Source organism: Emydura macquarii, unplaced genomic scaffold (genome assembly GCF_026122565.2).
Source record: "Emydura macquarii macquarii isolate MOO-44397 ecotype Brisbane River unplaced genomic scaffold, CSIRO-AGI_Emac_v2 contig_3345, whole genome shotgun sequence".
Classification (NCBI taxonomy): Eukaryota; Metazoa; Chordata; order Testudines; family Chelidae; genus Emydura; species Emydura macquarii.
This window is the reverse complement of record NW_027133482.1, coordinates 5,918,821-5,946,739: the sequence shown is the minus strand read 5'-3', so window position 1 is coordinate 5,946,739 and position 27,919 is coordinate 5,918,821. Positions and strand designations below refer to the sequence as shown.

Genomic DNA, 27,919 nt, shown 5'->3' with positions numbered 1-27,919 from the left:
CCTGCTGCCCAGTTGGCAACATGACCTTAACCCTGATTTGTGACCATATATAAACATGCTTCTGCTAGGACCTTGTCTGAACAACAAACCGTTGCCTGCTAGTTAGTACTTGGACCTGGCCCTGCTAGCTACACTGCTGTATTTTTTCCTTGGATTGGATCTTCTGGGCATTGGACCTCTTGTGTGAACTCTGATCACTGATCTGGACTGCCCTTTGACCTACCTGACACCCGGGCATTACAGCCTCGCAGGAAGTACAGTCCAGCTGGGATCAGGAGTCAGGGGGTGTGGGGAGATGCTTTACATCACTTTTGACGCTCCCAACTAATGGGCTGGTCGGGGGTGTAACTTAGGACAATCCAAAGGGTGCTCTAAAGTGTGCTGCCAGCAATGGCTCCCTGTGGAACTGTCATGGGAGAAGAGGGAAGGTCTTCTCCTGGATCAGTAACTGGTTAAAAGATAGTAAACAAGGAGTAGGAATAAATGGTCAGTTATCAGAATGGAGAGAGGTAAATAGTGGTGTCCCCCAGGATCTGTACTGGGACCAGTGCTGTTCAACATAGTCATAAATGATCTGGGAAAAGGGGTAAAGAGTGAGGAGATACAGATGATACAAAACTACCGAAGATAGTTAAGTCCAAAGCAGACTGCAAAGAGTTATAAAGGGATCTCAACAAACTGGGTGACTGGCAACAAAATGGCAAATGAAATTCAATATTGATAAATGCAAAGTAATTCACATTGGAAAATATAATCCCAACTACATATATAAAATGATGGGGTCTAAATTACCTGTTACCACTCAAGAAAGAGATCTTGGAGTCACTGTGGATAGTTCTCTGAAAATATTCACTCAATGTGCAGCAGCAGTCAAAAAAGCTAACAAAATATTGGGAATCATTAGGAAAGGGATAAATAATAAGATAGAAAATATCACATCGCCTCTTTATAAATCCATGGGACACCCACATCTTGAATACTGCCTGCAGATCTGGTTGTCCCATCTCAAAAAAAAAAAAAAAAATATATATATATATTGGAATTGGAAAAGGTACAGAAAAGGGCAACTAAAATGATTAGGGGTATGTAACAGTTTCCATACGAGGAGAGATTAATAAAATGGGGAATTTTCAGCTTGGAAAAGAGATAATTAAGGGGAGATATGATAGAGGTCTATAAAATCATGACAGGTGTAGAGAAAGTAAATAAGGAAGTATTACTTACTCCCCATAACAAAAAAATTAGGGGTCATCAAATTAAATTAATAGGCAGCAGGTTTAAAACAAACAAAAGGAAGTATTTCTTCACACACTGCACCGTCAACCTCTGGAACTCATTGCCAGGGGAGGTTGTGAAGACCAAGACTATAACAGGATTATAAAAAGAATTAGATAAATTCATGCAGGATAGGTCCATCAATGGCTATTAGCCAGGATGTTGCAGGGATGCCAAACCATACTCTGAAATGTCCCTAACCTGTGTTTGTCCGAAGCTGGGAATGAGCGATGGGATGGATCACTCGATGATGACCTGTTCTGTTCCTTCCCTCTGAAGCACCTGGCATTGACCACTATCAGAAGACAGGATATTGGGCTAAATGGACCATTGGTCTGACCCAGTGTGGCCGTTCTTATGGGGGGTTTTGAAGGTTAATATGATAAAAATGTATGTAAGGTCCTTGGGCAATAGGTACATAACAGTAGTGCAATGCCACAGCTGGCACAAGTGACAATGTCAGGCAGGGAGGTTGGTCTGGGAATGTGTATGGAGCATCCCACGCAGGGAGCTACATCAGGAGAACCACAAGTATATGGGATTGCTCCTCATTTTGTCTCTGCTTCGAGATGCAAAGACTACGATTGTTATCACAGAATCCTGTTGCAGTGTTAAATACTTGTATCTGCTGAGCTTCTCCAAGCTCATAAGCACCATCTGCTGGGAGAAAGCTCTCAGGTCCTGCTTGCAGAAGATGGTTCCTTTGGCTCTGTGCAAGCCCCTAAGGGTACTTCTACACAGCAATTTAATGTCCGGGTCAGCTGACTTGGACTCATGGGGCTTGGGCTGCGGTGCTGTAAAATTGCTGTGTAGACATTCAGGATCAGGCTCTGGGACCCCCGGCTGGAGTGTCTACACAGCAAGTTTTACTCCTGCAGCGCAAGTCCTGCAGCCCATCATCTCGGCATGACAACAGAGCTGTGCCCTCTCTGTACGGCTGTATGGTTGCAAAACATGGACACTATGCCACTCAGACTGGGCAAAGCTGGAGGCTTTCCACACAAAATGCCAACATCATAGACTGGGCAAAAAGTGGAATGACTTCATTCCTAACACAGACATTTACAGTCACGCCGGTCTACAGATTACTGGGGCCACTGTCCGCTCCCCGCCTCTTATGCTTGGGTGGCTTGTAACAACCGGGATAAAATTCCACCAACTGAAGAGTGGAGGCAGCCCAGAGGCAGACCCCCTATTACATGGGTGCATCAAGTCTCTTCCAGTGTTGGACTTTCAGCCCGTCAAGCCCGTACAGGAATGGACCAAATGACAAGTGATCCCTACGGCCAACCATTCAGCTTAGTGCTGAAGAAGAAGAAAAAAAAGCTGGGCCATGGGTCTTTTATACCAGAGTAGATGTACCCTATGACTGCTGCATTTGCATGAGCCTTTACCCCTCGTTATTAAGTAGGCCAACACTGTACTTCAAAAATAAGGCACTGTTTTCTTAGTGTTCCCACCCCACCCTTCCTCCTGATATTATTATTATTAGCATAATTATTATTAATAATAATAAGCAGTTCTCACCTACATTTGCCAGGGGTATTTCTTGCTGCTATTTGCAGCACTTAGCAACTCCTCATCGTGTTGTACAGAGATGAAAAACTAAGGGACGTCCCTTGTAATAATGGATTTTTGGCTACCCTATTATTAAGGTGACTCGGCCATTCAGGTCCTGCCGCTGTTCCAGAAATATCTGGCAATAAGCTGAAATGGGCAATGTTTCCACAGCCAAATGGAAAATGCTCAAAACTGGGGGGAGGGAATTTTTCTGAGTACTAAATCTTGCTCCATTCTGCTGCTGCAGGAGTGCAGTTTGGTTATGCCGCATGGAGGTGGGTGGTCTGGGTACATGAGGCATTTGCAGAGGGTGTTCTGCAGGCTGTGGAGATCAGTTCGGCAGAGGCCCCATACATGCCACCAAGCAACAGAGAATGGGGAAGGGCTGATCTGGGAAGAAGCACTGTAATCAGCTCTGAATATTGGGGGCTTTTGACAATTACAATGTAAGGGATGTAGAAATGTGATGAGTTGCCAGCCAGGTGATCTTACTGAGGCCAGGTCTGTACTACAGAGTTTGTCAGCAAAGCTAAATTGGCCAGTGCCGTGAAAAAAAATCACATAGCTATGCCAGCAAAACCTCCCATGTAGGTGGAGCTGTGCTGCCAAGACAGCGCTTCTGTCAGCTTAGTTAATTAGAGGGACAAGGTGAGTGAGGTAATATCTCTTATTGGACCAACTTCTGTTGATGAGAGAGACAAGCTTTTGTAAGCTTGAAAGCTGGTCTCTCTCACCAACAGAAGTTGATCCAATAAAAGATATTACCTTACCTGCCTTGTCTCTCTAATATCCTGGGACCAACATGGCTGCAACAATACTTCATGCAGCTGAACTAATGTCTGTTAAGCAGGTGGTGTGTTACTCGGCTGGCAGAAACACTCCTGTTGGCATACAATGTGTCTACACTAGAGGGCTCAGCAGTCCTATACCACTGTAGCAGCAAAGCCTGCATAGTGTAGATTAGCCCTCAGTAGCCAGAAATGCAGAAACATCCCCTGGCATAAAGCAATGTACACTCAGTCTCTCCCAGACTGTATTTCTCAGTCTGATTATATGAAACATACACAATGTTCTGCATTGCAAGGGCTCTCTGCAATGCATTGGTTGCATGTTAGCTTTTGGGTTCAGCTCAAGTGTCAGTGACAATCTGTAAAGCCCTAAATGGTCTAGGACTGGGTGATCTGAAAAATTGCCTCCTTTTCATGATTTGTTAAGCTCCAACAGTATCCCCTGATGTCCAATTTGATGTTTTATTCATTCCAGAGGCCGACTGCTCTGGGAGCTGTGCTCGGACCCTTCAGCTGAAATCCCCTGCTCTTGGAAATTGGCTCCTTTCAACCAGGGCCTGAGATTAAGCCTGAGAGAGCAGTATAAGATTTACCTGTCCGGTTAAGCTTTTATTAACTCTTGGAGCTATTTTTGTAGCAAGCTCTGTATATAGCTTCTTATTTTAAGACCCAGTTTTATATTTGCTTTGAAACACTGTAACATGTTCAGGTACTGAGGTGCGGGGAACAGTTTGGAAGAAAGTTTTGCATTAAAAAAGGATTAAGACATCGCATGAGAAGCACACAAAAGGGGACTGGGATTCAGTGTCCGTGGTTGTCATTTATTATTTAAACATACACTTATCATAATTGACACTGGTATTTATTAAACTTGATACGATGCATAGGTTAGTCACCACTTGCACATATACCATATAAACAGGCAGCATCCTTTTGTGTTTTTAAACTAAGATGTTAAAACCCTCTTCCAACATATACTCCCCATACCCAGATATTTTCCTTTATCAGTGCTATTTCTTAGGCATGTATTACTATGCTGGGAATATAGACACATAGCCCAATCAGCATGTCTTCTTACCCTGTTTCCCATTAAAAATGGGGCCCAATCCTCCTTCCCTCTATGAATATTTCCAGTGACTTCAGTGAAAGTATTCATATTAATAAATTAAGCAGGATTTGTCCTTTAGATTGTAATTTTTGACCTAACCCTGCTCCCCTCTGAATTCTATCCACCTCTCCCCTTCTCATTAAGGTGTTTTTATAGCAGCTATCATTACAATATCAGAACATTGTCAAGATGAACAGGACAACATCCTCTGGTGCAAGCTCCATGGAGGCAGGGCCCTTGTCTCCCCTTCCTTCTCAAAAGCATTGAGTCCAAACAACCCTAAGTAACATAACTCTGGAGAGAGTCCAGCGGAGGGCAACAAAAATGATTAGGGGGCTGGAGCACAGGACTTATGAGGAGAGGCTGAGGGAACTGGGCTTGTTTAGTCTGCAAAAGAGAAGAGTGAGGGGGGATTTGATAGCGGCCTTTAACTACCTGAAAGGGGGTTCTAGGGAGGATGGGGCTAGGCTGTTCTCGGTGGTGGCAGATGACAGAACAAGGAGCAACGGTCTCAAGTTGCAGGGAGGGAGGTCTAGGTTGGACATTAGGAAAAAGTTTTTTACTAGGAGGGTGGTGAAGCACTGGAATGGGTTACCTAGGGAGGTGGTGGAATCTCCATCCTTAGAGGTTTTTAAGCTGCGGCTTGACAAAGCCCTGGTTGGGATGATATAGCAGAGGTTAGTCCTGCTTTGAGCAGGGGGTTGGACTAGATGACCTCCTGAGGTCCCTTCCAACTCTAATATTCTATGATTCTATGATTCAAGGTTAAGGAGAGGCCAGAGTTAAGGTTAAATTAGCTCAGCCTCTTTGGGTATATAGATTAGGATGCAGGGTTAGACTCACCTGGTGCACACAGGGAAATGAATATTGTTTCCCTGTGCCAGTCATGCCAGCTGCTCTCTGGGCTGGTGGTGAGATTCACGAGTGGGAAGGCAGGCCATGCCTGGCACCACAGCTGGGAAGTTACATAGGAAGGAGGACATCTTTCACCTATGGTTGAAACTTTGTAAGAGGTATCTATCTGGCAGAGGTTACTTGTGGGAGGCACTGGTATCACCTATCCTTGCATCTGACTGTGAGATGGCACGCAAACTGCACCCTCAATAAAGGCTTTCAGCTTAGAGCCAATTTTTCAAAGTGCTCTAAATCCACTTGCAATGTCAGACTGGCCTAGAAGAAGGCCCATGGCTAGTTTGCGGTGCAGAATTGGGATAATTCAATCTAGGGGTTGGGAGATACAGCTCCTGTCTCCCCAAATGTTTAAGATGGTCATGTTTTTACTTTTTTTTTTCATGGATATAGGGAAAAAATAGCCATGCTCTAGATAAAACGTATTACCGGACTTCCCCTGCTTTCAACTAGTGCCTGGCACCGAGTACCAGTTTAGGGACCCAAAATATCAAGCTTTATTGATATAGATCTTTACAATGGGCTCTTGTCAGCAAGAAGCTATATGGGACAGCTATATATACTACACATCTCCTACAGAGGTGAAACAGGGATCTGAGGCAGGCTAAAGGGCAGCAAGTTACTTCTGTGCCAATCTAGACTTGCTAGACAGCAGTGTGACAGCACCACACATTTGCCAGCTGTGTGGTGGTTGATGCCAGATTAAAAAACCAAGAGTCCCATGCCTATGCTTTCAACAGAACTATACTGGGGTAGGGTAGATGGAGGCTCTGCAGGCAGCACTGTGCTTGACAAAGCTGTTCTGGAATCAGTTTGCCAGCAAAAGGAGGCCTGCCCCCACACTAGCGAGCCTAGACCAACACAGAAGAGGTTCACTGGGAACACTGCAGCCTACCACAGCACCAGCAAGCGGTAGTGCCCTTGATAGCATTTGGATGTGCTCTGGAGAGTGATACGGTTTCAGGAAGTCCTATTCTCTTCTGCTTCCTGTATATTGTGCATGATTTGGGTAATGTGTTTAGCATAATGAGCGAGCAGGATTTATTGCCTGGTGTGGGGTTAGATTGTGTCACACATTATGGTCTTTTCAAGGAGATGATGACTGTTCTTAAAAGAGCTTTTATTCCCTGTACATAACGGGATTTAGTCAAGTCATGTTGTCATTGGGAATCAAGGAGAGAGTTTGCAGCACACAGTCATGCCCCACATCAGGAACTTCCCAGCACACTTGTGGTAAGGTTCACAGCTCTCTAGCTCACACCTAGCATCACTTTCATGAGATGAAGAAACTCAAGGAACAGGCCCCCTAGTCACCACCACTGCTGTATTCTGGGAGCCTGCAGCAACAGCAGCAGTTCCCTGTGCACGGGTCACCCATTAGCATCCTCCTCTGCCTCCACACCAGTGCTGCAGTCCATGCCTCGGCGCTGGGGTGGAAGACAACACAGTCTCACCTCTTTGGGCAAGGCCCAGGGGCCCTCTAAAACCACCTCTGGCCACCAGGGATGCAGCCACAGGGAGCTGCTCCTGAATTCCAGGCCAGTAGGATTTCTAGGCTCCAGCAGGACTGGGGGCCTGAGAAAGGAACTAAAAAGAGAGGGGTGACAAGGGAAAGAGCAGGAGTGCTACAGGGGAAGGAGAACTATTTCAGGCCAAAGGGAAGCAGCAGACAGCAAAGGCCCCCCACAAGGGATAACAAAGGGGGACCCCAAACATGGGCCTACAGAGCTAAGGGAACAGGTAAGACAAGGTGCACCTCACAACATGAGTGCCCCCCCACTGCACGCCACACAACCAGGCCACAGAGTCGTCCCAGCCTCCCTCCCCTTGTATTTATACTGGGGACTTGCCTCCCGTCATGCCCTGGGGTGAGATGGGGTCACGCCTGCGCAGTTAGCTCCACGGTTGCCGCGAGTCAGGGCCTAACGTTACGGCGCACGCGCAGAAAGGAGGCGGCCAGGGGTGGGTTCAGCGGCCGCATACCTCCTGTGTAATGCGGCGGGCGGGGGGGCCACTTGGGAAGCTAGCGCGCTGCGAACGCGCGGTCACGCACACGCACGCACGCACAGCCCTTCCCTCCGGCGCACCTGTCCGTTCCGCTCGACGCAAGCGCACTGGGCAGCCCGTGGCGCAGACGCTCGGCGGGATCTGTTCTGCGGCTGCGTCCCTTTCACCTCCCCCTCGCGGGCCTCCAGAGAGGTACTCCTGGATGCACGCGCGCGCGCGCCCCTGCTCCGGCCGTTCCCGTGGTGCGCGTGCGGTCGCGCATGCGCAGCGGTGTGGCGGCGCACCCCATCCCCATTGCTCGACTGAGGCGCCTGAGCGGGGCTGCGCTGATCGGACCAGGCGGCCGAGTGACAGGCCGCGGCCCGCCGCGGGAGCCAGCTCCGACGCTGCCCTGAGAGGTAGGGAGGCCCTCCCGCTGCGGCCGGGTACGGGGGGGAGGAGGGATGCCGGCTTCGGCGGGCCCCCTCGAGCTCGTGTGTGGCGCAGAACGGGGCCGCGGCGGAGAGGCTCAAAATGGCGGCCCGTGGCGATGGGGGAAGGGGGTGGAGCGAGAACGAGGAGCCCGGGAGCCGGGGGGAGGGGCGGTCCTCGGGGGGGGCGCTGCCGCTGCAGGGGGGAGGGGATGGGGAGGTCTTCGCTGCTGAGGCGGGGGCGCCGACCGTGCGAGCCGGGGAGGCTGCGGGCCGGGGTGCCTCCGCCCCTCCCCCATCCTCCCTGCTGGGCCGGGAGAGCGGGGCTGGCTGGGGTCTGCCGGTCCTGGGAAAGGGATGGTGGCCACCCGTCGTGACCGTAACCATAGGCCCGAAACGTTGCGCGCTCAGTCCTGCCCCCCTCCCGGTCTGCGAGTAGCTGGGCGAGCAGCAGCCTGCGACCGGGCATCGTACAGCACCGAGCACGGTACAGCACCGAGCACGGCCCGCCCAGTTATGGCCAACAATCGCGTCTGTTGGTGTAGCACAGCGCAAGGTCTTGGTCCAAAGGCTGAGAAGGGAAGGCAGATGTGCGCTGAACTGACGTATTTCAGGTTTCCTTCCACGTACGTGTGCTTTCGGCTTGGGCTTTGCTTCCTTTTTTGATACTTACCTTCTGTTTGAGTGGAGGTTCAAAATCCTGGGTCGTGAATCTGCTATGGGCAGGGTGGAAAAAACCCAATGGTTTAAACATGGATTTTAAAAATGTTAAGTTACATCTATTTAAAACCTATACAAAACTAACTTTGAAATAGATAGCCTATGTGAAGTCCTATATTTATTCTAACCTATTCAAATAATTTAAATAGAAGAAAATAATATTAAGCAGTATGTATTTGCTATTGAGTTTGTTGACGTCCTAAACTAGTTTTAGCAGCTGTCACCTCTTCTGTAGAAACAGAATATTTTCTTCAATTTCAGTTAATTCACCCAGTTCAGTTCAAAATCAAGAAACCAATTGGGAGTTGAAAAAGCAGAATTTTATTTTCCTTTTCCAACTTAAAAACAAAAATTAAGTGAGAGAGGCACTAGTTCTAAAAATCTGTATGCACATGGTGACCATAAGCAATTAGTTCAGTATGCTAACTGTTGATATTTAATTTGTATAATGAATCAGTTTAAAATGCAAAACCATGTTTTGATGAAACTTTCTTATGCATCCAGCACATTTAAAGTAGTTTTATTTAATAAAATTAAAATGCTATTGTATGCATGTTAATTTAATTTTCTCCCAAATAGAGCTAGATACAAATTGCAAGTAAAAAAATTAATTTAGTAAATAAGAAATGCGTCATTCGCCATGTTCCAGCGTAATACATGTAAAAATTAAAAATCTGAATAAATATAAATTAAGCTGTATAATAGCTTAAATAAATGTATATGGATATACTGTATCCTGGTTAGCAAAAAGAAGCACCACATTTAGTGTAAAGGCCATATTTAGTTGTCAATCAACATGTTACAATGTTTACTACCCAGTGAAAATCATCTTTTCTTTAGGAAAATAACTGAAAAATACATATGCAAAATATTTATTATTAAAATTGATTATTTAAATCAACCCACTCCTAGCTGTGGGGTGGTCTTGAAAGGATATAGTTGTTGTGATTAGATTTTTTTTTCCTCGAAGAAACCATTCCCAAAAATACCTAATCTGTTTGTTCGTATTTACTTATTTCTAAAAATGTGTTTGCAGGAGCTAATTGGGAACATTCCTGCATTGGTTGGGACAGGGGGGAGAATTGTTCTCTTTAGTGGGTTAGTGGATGGCTACCACACTGCTGGATTCCTCTTCTTCCCTATTTCCTAAGTATCTTTATGGGCGCCTACAGTCTGCTTGATTAAGGGCTGTGTTCAGTGTCTCTTTCAAAGATCTTTTTAAAATAAGTTGTCAAGTTCAGAGCTCTCCTGCAACTGAAAAGGATTGAGGTTTTTGTGGCCATCTCACGTTTAAGGGGAATTGAAGTTTGTTTAATACTGAATCTTTATCACTCTGTTTTAGCAAATTAAAATTTTCATCTGCCAAAAGGTATGGTCTTGTTTTTTAACATAATTAAAAGCATGAGATTTAAGATGGGAAGCATTAGTGTTGCTGTTGCTTTTCTTCAACTCATTTAGGCTGGGTCCAGCATGTTGTTCCATGTGGGCAGATCTTTGTGCGTATGCACTGCCCATGGACTTCAGTGTGACATTACATGTGTACAGAAGTCTGGCCATATGGAACAATTTACAGGATTGGGGCCTTTTTTAACATTAGCAGAGGGGAAACAAAGGTTTTAAAGAGCCAGCAGGTCTATATATTAATAGTAACATTTGTTTAAGGATACACCAAAGCTTTTTGTCCATTTTCAGTAGTACTTGCTAATAGATTTGTGCTAACGTGTAACTCTATAAACACAATTTGCTGTGTTGAACTTGAATAGCAGTTGAGGCACAACCTTTTCAAAAGGTTTCAAATGAGTAGCATGTTACTAATTACATACCAAGTTCAGAAATTTTAGGGTATTGTGCTCCTTTAAAATGCTTTCTCATCTGGGGATGGATACTTTTTGTTAAATGTTACTTTCAGCAATCTCATTTCTCATAAATATCTAATGTTAACCACAATCTGCTGGCAGTTGGCAGTTTGGAGTGCTGAATTTATGTACTCAGTTTAATAATGATCAGGTATATTGCTTATATCAGTACTTGACTAGAGTTAACTTTGAGCAGTGTATATTCCATTTGGGTGCAATCACTTTGAATTCAAACTTTCTGAAATACCTGTTTTGCCATTGTGTTGTTTTGTTACCTTTTAAACTGGGAATTAATTAGGTTAATTTTATCACTGAATTCCTTTCCTCAGTTACAGGAAAAACATGGACCCCCTCTTATGTAATCGCTAATAATTAGCATTTAAATAGTGTATTCAATTTCCAAAGAGCTATAGAAATGTTATGTAATTAGTCCTCACATTTAGCTACATTACTTTAAAATAAGACATTTTACCCATTTTAGCTATAGAAAATCTGAGATTCAAGTTAAATTACTAGCTGGGATTTAGAAATCAGAATTTCCTTGTCACTAGTCCTGTACTTAGTTGTCAACACAATTTTTTTTCCAGTATATTTTCAGGATTTGCATATTGGGCTGGGCAGTAGTGCGGAGGAACACACTAAATATAGTAAAAAAATAATTCATTTGCCTTTAATTTTTCTTAGCATAAATTGTTTCATAACCACAAAGTTGTATAAAGATTCCTTGCCTGCCCCTGAACCATTTTTTTTATTTGATTTGCAGACTGTCATAATAATACTTATATAGCACCTGTATAATGTTGAATTTGACTGTCATTTCTGTTGCAACAGACTGATTTATGCCAAACTCAGGATTATTCCTTAAGTAATAGGACCTGATACACCAGTTCTTTCAGTCCAACGGTGGACCAGCAGAGCTGAGTATTTAACACACTATTGGTTTTTATTTGGGGAAGAGGATCCAGTTTAGCCGTGGAGAGTTGATTGTTCAAGGCTAGCTAGAGTCATGGCTAAAGTGCTACAAATGAGCAGAAAGTTTAGGCAGCAGACTAATAATTTCTGAAGATGGCTGGGTTTTGGTGTAGTTTCATTTCCTTTGGGATCTTGTTCCAGAGTTAAGTGCTCTTGATGGAGAATGCTTTATTTCCAACTCTGATGAGGTATATGTTGTGCGAAGTTAATATAGCACAAATAGTGCAAACGCTATATTCATTGTGCCATAATTATTTTTTGGCTGTCTCTTTTATTAGAGTTCTCCTAGACCTTTTACCACTATTCCCTTACATTAAAACTGACATTTTTGCTTGTTTTGCCTTTTACTTTACTCAGCTTTCACAGTGAAACTAGAATTCTTTCCCCCTTCTAATTCTCATGCACTTACACAGTAAACAGAATTACAGCATCCCTCCCCCAATGCTCTTCTATTAAAGTATTGTAAAAACCTCTTCCTTGTTTTTTATAGGAAGATATAAATTTGGGGTCCAAGTGTTGTCTAATTACTCAGTGAACTATCCACGGTAACTTTTCTAATAAAGATCTGACCAATTTGGAACCCATTAGCTTATCCAAATAAATTTTTCCCCTCTGTGTTAGCTTCTATGCTGTCATGTCTAGTCATAGTTAGGTTAATCTTTTTTTAAAAAAAAAGGAGTTCTAGCTTACTAAAAATTAATGTAAAACAGTGCTTCTAGCTACAAATCTCTCCATTCTAGTGATATTGGGCCACCTCTTAATTAACTTTGTCTTCTGAGGAATGGCTTTGAGCTAATGAGTGGGGGAGAGGGAAGAAATCTGTTTAGGGTGAATATTTGTTTAGCAATAATACCTGAATTTTAGGTTGTGCCTTGGATCCCAAAGTGTGTTAATGTAATCTTTGCATATAAATCACTTTACTCAGTACTGAAACACAGCTGCATATGAAGTGGAAGATGTCAGCTATTCAACAGCACACAGTAACAATGCACAATAACAACAGGGTGGGGAAGTGAGGAAAACTGTAGTACCCATTTGAAGCTGTGAAGGCAGTTTCGGATAAACAGAATATCATTTCCCTACGGATCAAAGAAGGACTTCTCAAGGTCAGGTGGCCCACAAAGTGGGGTTAAAAATCTGTCTCCAAGGCTTACAGAGAGACAGCTATGGAGATGTGGGGGAGGCCTGTTTTTTGACCAATTATTTTCACTCTACACTTGTTGCAAAAGAAAGGTATTGATTGTCATCACTGCTTTTTTCTGTAGTATGATTGTGACCATCATGGGACCTTGTCCCCTTACATGCCTGCAATGTATCTTTATTACATACTATACTGGTAAACTTAACCTTATTTATAGGCACAGAATGGCACAAATAATATTTTAAGGGTAATTCTGAAGTAGCTTTTGCAGAGAACAAAACAGTTTCCTGGGACCAGACCTTTCAGCCTAAGTGAAGTGACTCATTTCTTCATAAAGCTAGGAGATCCCTTCACTAATTTCAGTCTTCAGTGTTTTCTCCAGTTTGTTATGGTTAGCATGGCCAGTCCTAAATTGAACAATAAGATTGAGGCTTTCTTTCAGTGGTGACTTCTCTTCTAATGGGCATCTGGCCACCAATCCTGGAAAGCTTGACGATATCTGTGAACTCTTTTATTTTTCAAATTAAGACCTTGCACTCCATAAACCAGGTGGCCAATGCTGGGAGATTTTTCTTTTTTCAGTTTGCAGGAGCTCTTCATGCTTTCTTCAGGAGCTCCTTGTTATGGGACATAACTAGCAGTTTAGTGCTGACAAGTACACATCGGTCTGAGTGCAGCTCCTGCACTTTTATCAGAGGGAGGGTTTGTCCCTTCATACTTGGACTGTGGGTTTGTGTGTGGGAAAAATAAAGAGGATACGAACTTGGCCATTGGGAAGTTTTAGTCCTTCCTAAAATCATGTTGTTGGGTCAGAAAACTGGCCAAAATCTTTTTGCCTCAATAATTAATGTACTTGAGAGCATGAACTGTTCTGGATACATTCTGTCAAGCCAGGCCATAGCATGACAAGCTGATGCTCAGGTTTCTGTTCTGTTGTAGCCTGTGTGCCTCCAGGTGCATGACCACTTTTATAAAGATAGGCCTTTGGGCAGAGTTTCAGATGTGGCCACTTCAGCTTTCCCTTTTTGGCTACTGGTTTTCTTCAAGCTCTGTGTGGCCACCATCATTATCTTTAGATCTGAAATCATCTCCACCTTGTGGTCATAGTGCTTTTTATCATCCTGAGTGGAGGTTGTCTCCCTGGACTTGTTCACCCACCTTACTCACTGGTAATTAACTCACATCTCATAGATTGTGCCACAAGGTGTTGTAAGTCTGTAGTTCACCTACAGTATGATGAGAAGTTCTGTTGGCTACACACTAAGTTGATCTGGTAAACTCTGTTGCTTTAGTCACATTCTGAAGGCAATGAGGATTCAAACAGACAATGCAACATCAATCACATGCATCAGCAGTTGGTACAAAGAAGCAGATAATGGCAGCCCTCAGTATTCAGCTGTGAGCCAGGCAGAACTTTCTCACTCAGCCATCTATATTGACGTATTGTACTGCAAGGTAGATTGGTGGTGCTTTGAATCAAGGGGAAGATGGGAAATGTATGTCAATTTTTGTTTTAAACTCAATTGAGTTCTGGATTTCAGGAACCCATTTCCTCTGGAATCAGGTATGTGCACTCATCAATGGGAATTGAACCTGAACTGTCTTCTCCCTTCCCACTTATAATTAACCATCGACAGTGTGGTAGCTTGGCACTGTAAAATATCAAGGTTGTCCCAGTCCCAGAAAATGAATAGTCCAGAAAACAAAGATTGGTGAAAATGCTCCTGTAGAAAATAGTGAGAGGTAGCCAAATTCATTTTACCACCCGCCGAGTAGTCCAGTAGATCTCATTGCCTGGTGTTGCTTAATCTTTCAGTTGTCTCCATCTACATCGGAAGGACCTAGTGCTGCAAGATATAGCTCTTCTTGAGGTCCTTGCTTACTTGTTTGTTGGTGTGGCTGTTAAACTGTAGTATGTTGATGAGAGCATTTTGTGAGCAAATGACTTCCACAATGCAGTGTACAAGGAAGATATTGACTTCTGCCGCTTCCAAGATTCTGGGACATTTTTAGGGCCAGGCCATTTTTAGGGCAGCTAAACTTTCAGATGTGACATTTCAGATATCCTGGTTTCCTCTCAGGCCTGACTAAATACAGTCCTGAATGTTAGTCCGCTACAGATATGTGCCAAAGCGACTGGGCACAAGATGTAATTTATATCAGCTGTTCCCAAACTTTATTGGTTCACCTATCACTTAAAAAAAATGTAAGCGTTGCCATATGTAGATTTCTTCTGCTATGCACATTTGTTTTTGGCTTTAATAGGTGTTAGTATTTCTGGAGTCATAGTAAAACCAACACTTAAAACCTAAATTATACTTAAAACCTACATTATAACATCCTTTTAAAACATCTTGGGTTTTTAGACCGAATCAAAAAGAAGCAGGAATTTGGCTTCTGTTTTAGTCAAATTACAAGAAACATTTCTTGATATATTTTGGTATACCACTGAATTTATGTGAATGGCTTGAGTTTCATTTGCCTGATTTAAATTTAGAATTCCTCCTAATTCTTACCTGGATTATTATCAAACATGAGCCAAAGTTCACTTTGCTTACCTTTTTACAAAATTTAAGTAAAGAAAAATACAAAACATTTTGATTAGCAGAGAGAAAATTAAAGGCCCACTTACCAGAAGGGAGAACTTGCTTCCCAGAACATAGTTGCTTTATGTCAGGTGAGATATTGGGGAACTTCAGCTGAAGGTCTGGCTCTGCACTGAGGTTTGCCCTGTGCTTGTTGGTAATGGCGATCTGGTCAGAAAAACTAATTATGAAGAGATATGTAGTATTGAAGGACATAAAAACTTTCAAAGCTGCCTGGTGTCAGGCTAAATTCCTCTCTTCTCAACCAAAAGTCTCTGAGGTGTGTTTTGTTGAATCTGAGCTAGAGTAGTCCACCAACTCTTCCTTTTTGTTTGCCAAGGAGCCATCTGGCAATAGTGCCTTCTATTGAAAATGGATTCCTGATGTTTACCTGGGCACCAGACAGCTTCAGTTCCTATTCACCCAAGTTACAAGGCTTTGGATTCCCAATTTCCTTCCAGTTCCCTCTGAGGCAAGGAGCTCTGCTAGTAAGACCTAGCCTATCTGGAGAGTCTTTCACACAGGTCTCTTCCTATCCTGGTTCCTGGGCTTCCAACTCCTTCCCATTAGTGAAAAGATTCCATGGCCGCCTTCATAGGGTGTGCTGTGATTCAGCCATGCTTCCTCAGCCTGCCAGTATCCAGTCTGGTTTCCATCCCTCTCTCCTGACTTGTTGCCCCCCTGCAATTTTCATTTCCAGGCTGTCTGCCCTCTCTTCCTGGAATTCACCTAGCAGCTGAGATTTATCATATTGAAGAGGTAGCTACCAGATTAACATCTCTGGCTTTGGTCCCCAGCTGGTTACTGCTCCCTTGAATACCTGTTTCATTAAAGGGGCTATGTCATGGAACAGGGGTTGGCTGGACCAGGGCCCTACTACCGCTTAAAGAGGACAGAAACCAACCGGTTACAGCATACCCCTTCTAACAAGTTCAGGTACCACCAGTGGTAAACACACCACAATGTAGGAGTCCCTGGTTTAGATTATCAAAAGGCCCACTCACTCAGAAATAATCAAATTCTTTAAAACTGAACAAGTTGAGGCTTAGTCCTTGGAGACTTACTTTGGTTTTTAACACCATTTTAAGTTGTTCTTTTGTTCCTTGATAGGAAACCGTAAGTGTTTTAGAAGTGTTTGTGTCCTCAGCTATGATGATGGAAGAGCTACAAGCTTTATTTTATAGGAATCCATTCTAAGTATTTCATCAAGACAAGGTAGTAATCAGGGAAAGTATTTTTCATTCCTGGAGTGGTGTCTTCTTTTCATCTGTCCTAGGAGATCTCCCTTCTCTTGATCTCTTCATGTTCTGAAGCCACAGAGGTTAGTAAAATAGATCATATTTGGTCTTCATGGCCGTATTAAGAAGAATTCAAAAGCCTTAAAAAGTTTCATTGGTCTAATAGATACAGAGTTAGAGTAGCCTACCCTGCCTGTGGTAGGAGCTCACTCCTATTATTAGGACTCGATCAGTGAAGACTATAGTTAATTTTAGCTGGAAGTGAGATATGCCTCCCACTTGCAGTTGCAGTCCTGAGTGTAATGCATATTTTCCTGCGTTGTTGCAGGTTTGAACTGGCAGCCTCTGCAGATAGTTTTATTAGGTGAGTCTTCATACTGTGATGCAGTATCGCATTGTTAAAAAGGATACGTTGAAGGGTTATCTGTCTATTTATTTTTTTAATTCTGTGTCAGATGAGATTCACCATCCTGATTTTTAAATGTGGCATTGGTGAAGTCAGTAGAATCCTATCGAGATTTTAAAGTGAGTTTTTATAGTGAATCCAATACTCATGTCTTCAGAATAGAATGTCTGTATCATGGTGTGCTACATCTTAAAAGTTTCCAATTGACCATGTTCAGCAGAGCCTGCTGAACTGTAGTGAAGTGGAAAGATGTTGAGTAGGCATTTTTGAGGAAGAGGTCAAAAATGCCCTTGTGTCATCATCTTGTAGGGATTATTTTTGGAGAAAACTTGCCTTATTGAAATAAAAGAGGAGGGGGTGTAATTAACATATTTGTAACTACTGATTCTTAGAGATGATTTTCCAACATGACTGACTTTAAAACTATGTACTAAAATAAAATAATTCTACATGGAAGTTACAGAGCTGTTTGTGTAGCACATGTACTTTCACAAAATATGAAAATTCATCTTCGGTTCTTTTGGATCCTAAAGAAGATGAACTCTTCCTTTGCCTGACTGACATCAAAACTACCGAAAGCACTTGGGGGGCGGGGGAACCTTTGAAAGTGCCATTCTGTTCTTTACCCCTCTCCTATTTCCAGTCATAGCTTTGTCAAACATTTTGCCTTTTAAGCTGAAATTTCCCAGGAAACTAAAGCAGCAGAGCCATTTTTAAATTGGAAGCATAAAGGAGAGGCATTTCTCTTTTAGAGAAAAATGCTTTTGTTTTGCTCAACTCAAATGGGATGCTTTTAAATTTCAAACCAACTATGGATTTAGTTGTGGTGAGACAAGTGCTTTAACACTGTTAAAGAAATTTGGTTTGCAAAATTAAAAATGACTGGAAAGGAAGTACAGGCTATGTTTTAGAAGGATTCTCAATGAGATTCCTTCTATAAAACCTCATGCTGAAGCTCAGACTGCTGCAGAAAAAAAATGAAACCATCAGAACAATCATTTTCAGGTAGCTGTAGTCTGATCTAGGTTCTTTACAACGTAGTTGATGTACTTGTCAATACAGGCAGAACTGTGCAGTTCCAACCACAGGCTTCCAAAGACCTCCCAAATTTTGTAACTCCTTATCCCCAAGAATATGAGCCAAGTTGCAGCCGTACATTTTTTTTGGTTAGTCTGGGCAACATTTGATCTATCCATATTCATAGGTGCATCTGCCTTCTTAAAGGATTCACTTGTCTGTGCCTTTATCTGGAATTGAAAAAGCTTATTGTCCAGACAAGAGTCCATTGTCGTGCTAATTTTTTGCTCTTACCTTAAGTAGCTTTAGCTTTGAGATGAGTGAGGCAGTCTTCATTTGTGCTGGTACACAGTCAGTACACCTTCAATACTGCATATGGAGCGTGGAAATGTTCTGACCACAGAATACAAATATTCACATGTCACATCCCTTAAATAAGGTTTTGATATAGTAGCTTAATCATGGGAACAGTTACACTGGTATTCACACTGAAAACCTGTGTAACTACTGCCAGATAAAAGCATTATAAATTCATGGGTGAATTAATCCCATTGCTTAAAAAATGTTCCCTACACAAATAAGGTTCTCATATAAATATCTTTCTTTCCGGTAGTTTTGTAATCTAATTATTTTCTTAACTGAATGTATTTGGATGCAACATCATTTTTCCTGTTTTTTGTAAAGAATCTTAAAATTCTTTTATACTATTTTGTGAAGTAATTTACAGTGGCTTTGAAATAAATCCAAAAGAGATTTCTTTGAAAATCTAAAACTCAGTGTTCAGAAGATGCTGCTGAGGAGAGGACAACAGCTGGATGTCTTTGTCTCATCTAGAACACTGATAATCGTGGGTGTTCAGTAAAATACATTTAACTACAAATTGCCCAGTGGATTAGATGAGAATCCTTACAGCAAAAGAAAATGGCCATGTTGTTCACAAAACTACATTCTAATGTATTTTTTTAAACTATGATATTAAAATACTGCTTCGTGACTTTTTAAAAATGTTTTGCTTGCGGTGTAGAATCCACTGCATAAAGTAGTTTAAAAAAATAATCTAATATTTGTGTTTTAAATTTCAGCTTTGTGTTATTCTTGGAAAGTTTCGCACCACTTGTGAATTCCCTGAAACTTGGCATTGTAAGCCCACTTCTGTTGGGCCCTCCTCCTTTACAGCTTGCTCAAATTAAGACACAGTTGGCTCTTCAGCAGTTGACATCAGCTGCCTCAAACAATTCTACAGCACCTTATGCTTTGTTAAATCAGGCACTTCTGAAAATCACCATGTTTAGTCCTAGAGGAAACTTACCTCAGAGGCCAAGAGCACCTAACCCATCTGGCTCAAAACCTCAAGGAGCTTTTAGGGGAGGTGGTGGAGCAGGTCTTCAAAGAAAGCCTGCACCTGGAACATCTCAAGGAATTTCACAAAGATTTGTAGGACAGGAAACTTTACAGCGGACGGGATCACGAAGAACTAATGTTCAGGTAACTCAACACAGAACCGATCCAAGGCAGGCAAAGGAGATGGCAAATTTACGGGAAGAGCAAAAAGAAAAAGTTCGTGCTACCCGTTGGGATAACAATCCACGTCCAACTGGAAACACAAGCCGAAAACAGCCTGCGTCAACCCGGATCACAGAACAGAATTCCAATGTCCAGAGCCGTTATACAACAGAGAGTGCATCAAGTATTTTAGCAAGTTTTGGGTTATCTAATGAAGATCTGGAGGAACTCAGTCGCTACCCAGATGATCAGTTAACACCTGAAAACATGCCACTAATTTTGAGAGATATACGAATGCGTAAAATGGGTCATCAGTTACCCAATTTACATTCTCAGAGCAGAGGAAAAGAAACAATTGGTGGTACAGGTGGTTCAACTGTTAAGGGCAAAGTGATTGATTATGGGCACACAAGCAGGTATGGATACACTGAAGATCCACTTGAGGTGCGTGTGTACAATTCAGAAGAACCAGCTGAAGAGAATAGGAAAGAATTTCAATCACAGCAATCTATTTCAGTTCCACAATCCAATGTAACATGTAATCCGATGTTTCAAGTTGAGGAATTAATAAAACAGATGGGTTTCCATAGTGATACATCAAATACTCAGTCATTTTTTCCTGTTGATGGTGCAGGCAAGGTGTCAGGGTTATGCATAACACCTACAGGACTCCCAATGGTGAAACCTATGTCCCAGCCTGTGATGCCACCTATGATGCCACCTATGTCCCAGCCTGTGATGCCACCTATGATGCCACCTATGTCCCAGCCTGTGATGCCACCTATGATGCCGCCGCCGATGCCACCTATGCCCCAATCCGTGATGACACCTATTGTCCAGCAGTCTTTGGGCCAGCCACCTATGGGCCAGCCTGTGATGCCACCTATCACCCATCCACCCTTTTCAGCTGAACTTCTTGCAGCTGTAAGACAGCATGAAAGGATTCAGCATGAATCTGGGACTAATCAATCTAATGCACAGATTGGCTCTGTAGCAGGTCAGAAGAACTTCCAGACACAAGCTGAAGCTCCTATTAAGTCTCCCTTTGGAATTGTGAAAGCATCTTGGCTTCCAGTGTTTTCACAGGCTGCTGCCCAGAAGATAAAGAGACTGCCTACTCCATCTATGATGAATGACTACTATGCTACATCTCCAAGGATATTTCCACATATGTGTTCTCTGTGTAACGTAGAATGCACTCATATGAAGGTGAGTGTTTTTCAAAGATTACTGCATAAATTTGTATCAAATATATGGTTACATCTTATCTTGTGCACTAGTTTTTACTATGCATTAGATGAGTTGTGGAGATTTTTGCATGTTGTGCTCCAGTATGATTCCTTATCTTTGGGTTTTAAAAGATTAGAAATATTAATACTGGCAGACACATCTATAGCTTCACTGGCTTACCTGTTGCTCTTATTCATGTATATTTCAAAGTATGCACACAAGGGCCTTAATATTGATGTAAAGAACATTTGTCTTTTTGCACTGGTTTTTAAAATACTGCATTTGGCAGACAAGCCAAAAAATTATTTCATTGGCACCTCATAACTAGGCCACCGGAAACACATACAACAATTTTCATACTATAGCACAGTTTTAAGGACCCTTCAAAAAGTAAGCCTTCATTTTTTAAAAAAGCAGTGTGTCTAGTTGCAAAATTATACCTCAGAATTTGAACTGATGCACGGTCTTACTAGAGAATGAAGAATAGCTCTGAGAGGTGTAAACTGCTTTCATTAGTCTAACTGTGGTCTCAACTCTGAAGCCTAAAGCCAATTTTAATGTTAAAAAAAGATCTTCAAGGAGTTTGGGAATATGGGGAAAGGAGATCATTCTAGGAGGAGGAGGTGACCTTGGAGAGTAAATTAAAGCCCTTAAGGATGTCAAATGTAATTTAAAAAAACTGGGTGAAAGTCATTTTTATTTAAAACTATTTTTCATATATTTAAATTTGGCTAAACAGTGATACCAAAAGCTTTTGCAGAACCTGGGGAAAACTTCCACATTTGGTAAAAATTCCCAAAGATTTCCAGGGGCACTACTATTGCCTTGTTTTAAATGGAGAGTAAACAGGGTTGGGGATAATCAAGAGAAGATTCTGTACTTGTGGGAGTACAAGTTATTTTAAATAGTTTTTTAAAAACGGGTTTCATTGCTTCTAGTTTTAGAATGTACAGGGTTTTAGTCTGTTAAATTGTCAAAATTTAACGAAGAAAATGGTTTTTTATTAAAATAGAAAGTTACTTAATGCTGAATGTGGTAACAAATTTGGGTTTGTAATTGGTGATTTGCAGTTCTAAAGTAACTTGTGAAGCTGATTCTCTTGGATGTGAATTACTCAGTATCTAGCTGGCTTGTCCATTTTAAACTCAAGTAAATATTTATACTGAAAGTATTGACTGGAGATGCAATTCCTTTAACTTGAATATTCTGCAATCTTTTTTAATGTACATGTTTTGCTGCTGAGTGGACAGTTCAGAATTCCTTAGAAGAATTCATTAAGGTGCTTTAAAAGAAAATGTTGCAGAACAAACCAGGATATTTTTGAATAGCCTTTTTTGGGGGAGGGGAAAAAAAAAAAGAAGGAAGATACAAAAGGTAGGGGGAATCAGATTTTTAATGCAAAGAATGAAGATCTGTCTTTCAAGAAATGTTAGTTAACACTGTGTAACATGAGTGTTCCGAAGAGTTCATGAAGTCAAATATAATACTTTTGGTTTCAGCTTTCTAGTCTGGCTTTTCAAGTAAAATGTCTGTTTTTTTGTATTTCAGTTGCAAATGTACAGGTAAAGATTTCTATGCATCCAGCTTACTGTCAGCTTTCAACTTATGATAAATGTTACGCTAAAAAGACAAGCGTATGGTTCAGAGCTTTTTGTACCTGAAAGTAGGACTGGATCTGCAGATGTTTTGCTTTTAGGTGAAAATTTTTAATCATGTTGTAAGTTTGAGTTTGCGCTGCAAAATTGTAGCAACTGATTCAGACTTTCTATGGTGCAAACTGGCTTTTTAAAATGGCAAATATGAAAAGCTTGAGACAGTCTAAAAGAAGAAAGCCAAGCAAGGAGTGATAAGAACAAATAAAGATGTATAATGAACTATGAAGAGAATGAGGGAAATGACAAAGGGGGGAAAATCCCCATCTCAATCTCTTCTGAAGTTGTGTAATACATGTCAAAGAGGAAGCAAACTAGTTTAATTATTGCTAGGAAGACAGCTGACTTTCAAGTTCAGATTATTAGTGGTGGTTGTTTGCAAAGGATGCTAAGTAAAGCAACCACCAGTATTAGACAAAATTATAAATGTATACATATATAGGAGTCTTTTTTTCTCCCCGCTGAAACACTGCTATCTTTTGAAGTTTCGTGCAGCAACCACTATATCAGCAGCAGTAGTAGCCTTACACATGATCTTGGAAAGGAACTGAAGAATAATTTATGTGGTTGAGGTGACAGTTTTATGTTAAGGAAGCAGAATTTGGCCGGGACCTAAGGTCAACTGCTGCTGCTGGGGAAAGTGCCAATGGATTTCCAGTGACCATTAATGGCCAACACCTTTATTTGTTGCATCTGAAAGAAGCCATCTCTCAGCCTGGTTCTTCCATCACTACACTGGCGCACTGGTTCAACTTTTATTCTGAGGGAAGATTGCTAGTGCTGTTATCTGAACCATCCTAATCTTGTCCCTGCAGGTTTTCTCCAGTTACATTCCACTGCTTAACTAATGGGTAGAGCCCTGCATTGATACAAAATTTGTATCTGCATCTGATCCGCAAAAATGATCCGTGGATGTGGATATCTGCGGATATAAAGCGGATGGATATCCGTGGATTTGCAGGGCTCTACTAATGAGGCCCAATCACAGCTGAATCTGATCTTCGTGGTATACTGAAGTTTAGCATTCTGTCTCTTTGATACAGTGTTTTAATCTGATGAGTTAGTGCCTTTCTATAGCTGTAGCTTATATGTTTTGTTCTTTATCAGTATCAAAAGCTGTGCAAAACCCAAAGGTTATATAATATTTACATCTGTATGGCACAGTTATTTAAAATCTCATAGCGTTTACCAACATTAAACCTTACAACTTCTTTCTAAGGGATATGTATAATCATCCCTGCCACTATTGAAATACAGCTATTTCTGGAGTGGAATGTAGCAGTTTAATATTGCATAACAACCGTACCACCGTTTAGAACGGAAAGTGAAGACTACCATAGCCATTTCAAATTATAGAAGGAATTTGAGGAATAATGAAATTACACAGTGGAATTTGGCTAGTACCACTGGGATTAGAATCACTGCTGCCACAAAAACTGCCCATCAGTTACAAATGATCTAGGCCTCAGTTCTATGAAGATGGCAACAGCAGCAGCACAAAGTCTTTTTACCATGCTGGGGTATTGATTGTGTTCTGACACGAGAAGAAGAGTGTTGAATCGCATAACTTCAAGAAGTATCTTTCTGTCCATGTGAGGTCTCTCCTCCAAGTATTGACTCAGCCAAACCTTGCTTTTGTCTTATGGGACCTCTCAATTTCACAGCACATGATGAACCTGACAGACTCCTTGAGGTTAGAGAAGCAGCAAAGATTTGAGCTTCTGAATGGCCCAAATAAGTTGATTGCATGCATGTTCTTTTCCATCTCCAAGGTCTTGCTGTTTTTTGCAGTCTTACCAGGGATTGCTGTGGTGAATACTGTTTGGTGTAGAAGACTTGCAGTCAAGTTGGAGTTCTGAATGTTTTTTGTCAGAAAATTGAGGTTTTACCATAGATGACTTGTTTTATTGAGACTCCTGTCTGTTCACTCAATACTTCCATATTTTTGTTCTACGGCCTTTTGTTTCAGGAGGAAACTATTTTCCTGTTAGAGGAAAAAATGGAATGGCAACTCTTCTGATCATCTGTCAGTGTATTTTTTTTTAAGATTGATATTTTTTTCTTTTAAAATACGCTTTTTTTTAAGAAAGGGAAAAACCTTATCTTGTGCCACAAACAAAATAACCAAGGTTGTTCTAAGTCATTTAGTGAATACATCCAGGTAGTGTAACTTCCCTCATGGTTTAGCATCACGGTTCTAGGTAAATTGTACAGTAAGAGTACATTAAAGCTTTAAAAGGATGTCAGAATTACCACTATTTTTAGAATAAGATTGGTTTGTAATTTCAGAGTTGAATGAGTTTGTTAGGTGCTCATTGCATATTATAATTGAGCAACAATGCTCTACTTATTTTAGCTATTTAAGTTATTAACCATTGCTTTAAGTGTACTTGGGTTAAAATGACTTGGATTTTAAATTCAATCTGAAATCATCTGAGTTCTTTTTCTTGCTACAAGAGAACTTTGTCTATGCTTCTGCATGTACTACTTAGTTCACAGGACAAAATATGATTCTAGTCAGCTTTATTCCTAGCTCTTCTACACAACATTATGCAGCAGAACACAAGAGCACAAGTATGATTGCCTGCTGCTATGGTAGACCCTCGTGTGCAGAGAGAGGAAGAAAGGGGAAGACTTTTTTCATAGACTCATAGAAGATTATGGTTTGAAGGGACCTCAGGAGGTCATCTAGTCCAACCCCATGCTCAAAGCAGAACCAACCCCAACTAAATCATCCCAGCCAGGACAGGCCCTAAAAACCTCTAAGGATGGAGATTCCACCACCTCCCTAGGTAACCCATTCCAACGCTTCACCACCATCCTAGTGAAAACGTTTTTCCTAATATCCAACCTAGACCTCCTCCACTGCAATTTGAGACCATTGCCCCTGGTTCTGTCATGTGTTACCACTGACAACAGCCTAACTCCATCGTCCCTTTAACTCCCTTTGAGGGAGTTAAAGGCTGCTATCAAATCCTCTCTTTCTTCTCTTCTGTAGACTAAATAAGCCTAGTTCCCTCAGCCTCTCATAAGTCTTGTGCTCCAGCCCCATAATCATTTTTGTTGCCCTCCTCTGGACTCTCCAGTTGGTCCACATCCTTTCTGTAGTGGGGGGCCCAAAACTGGACACAGTATTCCAAATGTGGCCTCACCAATGCCGAATAGAGGGGAATAATCACTTCCCTCGATCTGCTGGCAATGCTCCTACTAATGCAGCCCAATATGCTATTAGCCTTCTTGGCAACCAGGGCACACTGCTGACTCATATCCAGCTTCTTGTCCACTGTTACCCCCAGGTCCTTTTCTGCCGAACTGCTGCCTAGCCAGTTGGTTCCCAGTCTGTAGCTGTACATGGGATTCTTCTGTCCTAAATGCAGGACTCTGCCTTTGTCCTTGTTGAACCTCATCAGATTTTTTTTTGGCCCAATCTTCCAATTTGTCTAGGTCACTCTGTATCCTATCCCTGCCCTCCAGGGTATCTACTACTCCTCCTACGTTAGTGTCATCCATGAACTTGGTGAGGGTGCAATCCACCCCATCCTCCAGATCCTTGTTTCTCAACTTTTTAAAAAGCAAGTACCCCCTAACTTCTGAAAATTTTAATAAGTATCCCAACAGTCAGTTTTCCACAGGATTTTATATTTACAGACTAGGGTGAGCCATATATTGGAAAAAGGGCTGAGTATAGAAGACTGTGATATATGACAGATGTCAGATCTAGTGTGGGTAGGGTTACTGCCTTTACACCACAGGTACACAACTCAAATATGTACCTGGGATAGAGGTGATGTTGGTCAAAGCTAGGAGGCTTTGAGTGGCATGCCAGTGTTAGGGAATATAAAGCGCTGTGACAATTTTTGCCATAGATTTGAGAGAAGGAAGGGGTGAGAGAGAGACAGGAAAAGAGGGTAACCGGTAAAATCTGGGGCTGTCATAGAGCCGTGAAACTGACAAGTTTTCTGGGCACTGGGCTTTGAGCCAGAGAGGGGGGCTGCCACCTGGGCAAGTTGCAGGCGGCTGCTGCCTGGCTGCCAGCCCAGGGGGTGGGTAACTGCCACCCAATCCAAGCTGGGGCAGAGGAGGCTTCCATGCTGGCTGGGACCCAGGGATGTGGGCAGGTGGCTGCTGCCCATCTTCAAGCCAGGCTGCTGGAGGCTGTCCCTCTGCTCGGAGCCAGGGCATGGGTGGCTGCCACCCAGCTGTGAGCCTACTGGGAGCTGGGACCCAGCGGGAGGGGGGCTGCTGCCCTCCTCCCCGAGAAGTTAGCAGCTGCTGCCTGCCTCCTAGCTAGGAGCTGTGACCAGGCGGGCAGCGGGGGGCTTCTGCCCACCTTCCCCAGAATCTGGGGGCTGCCGCCTGCCTCCCAGCTCGGAGCTGGGACCTGGCAGGAAATGGGCAGCTCCCGTGTGCCTTCCCCAAAAGCCAGGAGCTGCTGCCTGCCTCGCAGCTGGGACTGGGCGGGAAGCGTGTGGTTGCTGCCCGGCTTCCTGGGACTGTGGCACCTGCTGCGCACCGCCCAGCTGGGATCTGTGACCGGGTGGGAAGTGGGCTGCTGCCGCCTAGCTTCCCCAGAAGTCAGCAGCTGCCACCCGCCTCCCCTTCACTGTTTTTCCCCGGGTACCCCTTGCCTGTGTCTCATGTACCCCCAGGGGTACGCATACCACAGGTTGAGAAACTACGCTCCAGATCATTAATGAAGATATTTAACAAAACTGGTCCCTTCACCGACCCCTGGGGCATTCCTCCTGTTACTGGCTGCCAATTAGACATCGAGCTGTTGATCACTACCTGTTGAGCCCGATGATCTAGCCAGCTTTCTATCCATCTTACAGTTCATTCATCTAACCCATGCTTCTTTAACTTGCTGAAGAATATTGTGGGAGACCATATCAAAAGATTTGCTAACGTCTAAGTAGGTCACATCCACCGCTTTTCCCCACATCCACAGAGCCAGTCATCTATCATAGAAAGCAATCAGGTTGGTCAGGCATGACTTGCCTTTGGTGAATCCATGTTGACTGTTCCTGATCATATTCCTCTCTTCCAAGTGCCTTAAAATGGATTCCTTGATGACCTGCTCCATGATTTTTCTGGGGACTGAAGTGAGGCTGTCTGGTCCGTAGTTCCCTGGCTCCTCCTTTCCTTTTTTGAAGATGGACACTATATTTGCCTTTTTCCAATCATCCAGAACCTCCCCCGATCACCACGAGTTTTCAAAGATAATGGCCAATGGATCTGCAATCACATCCGCCAACTCCCTCAGCACCCTTGGATGCATTGCATCTGGCCCCATGGACTTGTGCATGTCCATCCTTTCTAAATAGTCCTGAACTTGTTCTTTTGGCATTGAGGGCTGCTCACCTCCTCCCCATTCTGTGCTGCAATAGTCTGGGATCTGACCTTGTCTGTGAAGACAGAGGTGCAAAAAAAGCATTGAGTACTTCAGCTTTTTCCACATCATCTGTCACTAGGTTGCCTTCCCCATTCAGTAAAGTGCCCACACTTTCCTTGACCACCACCTTGTTTCTAACATACCTGTAGA

At 42.7% G+C, this 27,919-nt stretch overlaps 1 protein-coding gene across 4 annotated transcripts in view; it reads left to right on the top strand.

Moving 5' to 3' along the window:
- Window positions 1–7,921: 7,921 nt before the first annotated feature.
- ZNF638 (zinc finger protein 638) overlaps window positions 7,922–27,919 on the top strand; it is a 93,677-nt gene continuing 73,679 nt past the window's right edge. For all 4 annotated transcript variants that reach the window (XM_067533548.1, XM_067533546.1, XM_067533547.1 and 1 more), the window contains exons 1-2: window positions 7,922–8,045; window positions 19,075–20,704. In XM_067533548.1, coding sequence (XP_067389649.1) covers window positions 19,277–20,704 — 1,428 coding nt within the window. In that variant the 5' untranslated portion in view covers window positions 7,922–8,045; window positions 19,075–19,276. The remainder of the gene's footprint in view (window positions 8,046–19,074; window positions 20,705–27,919) is intronic.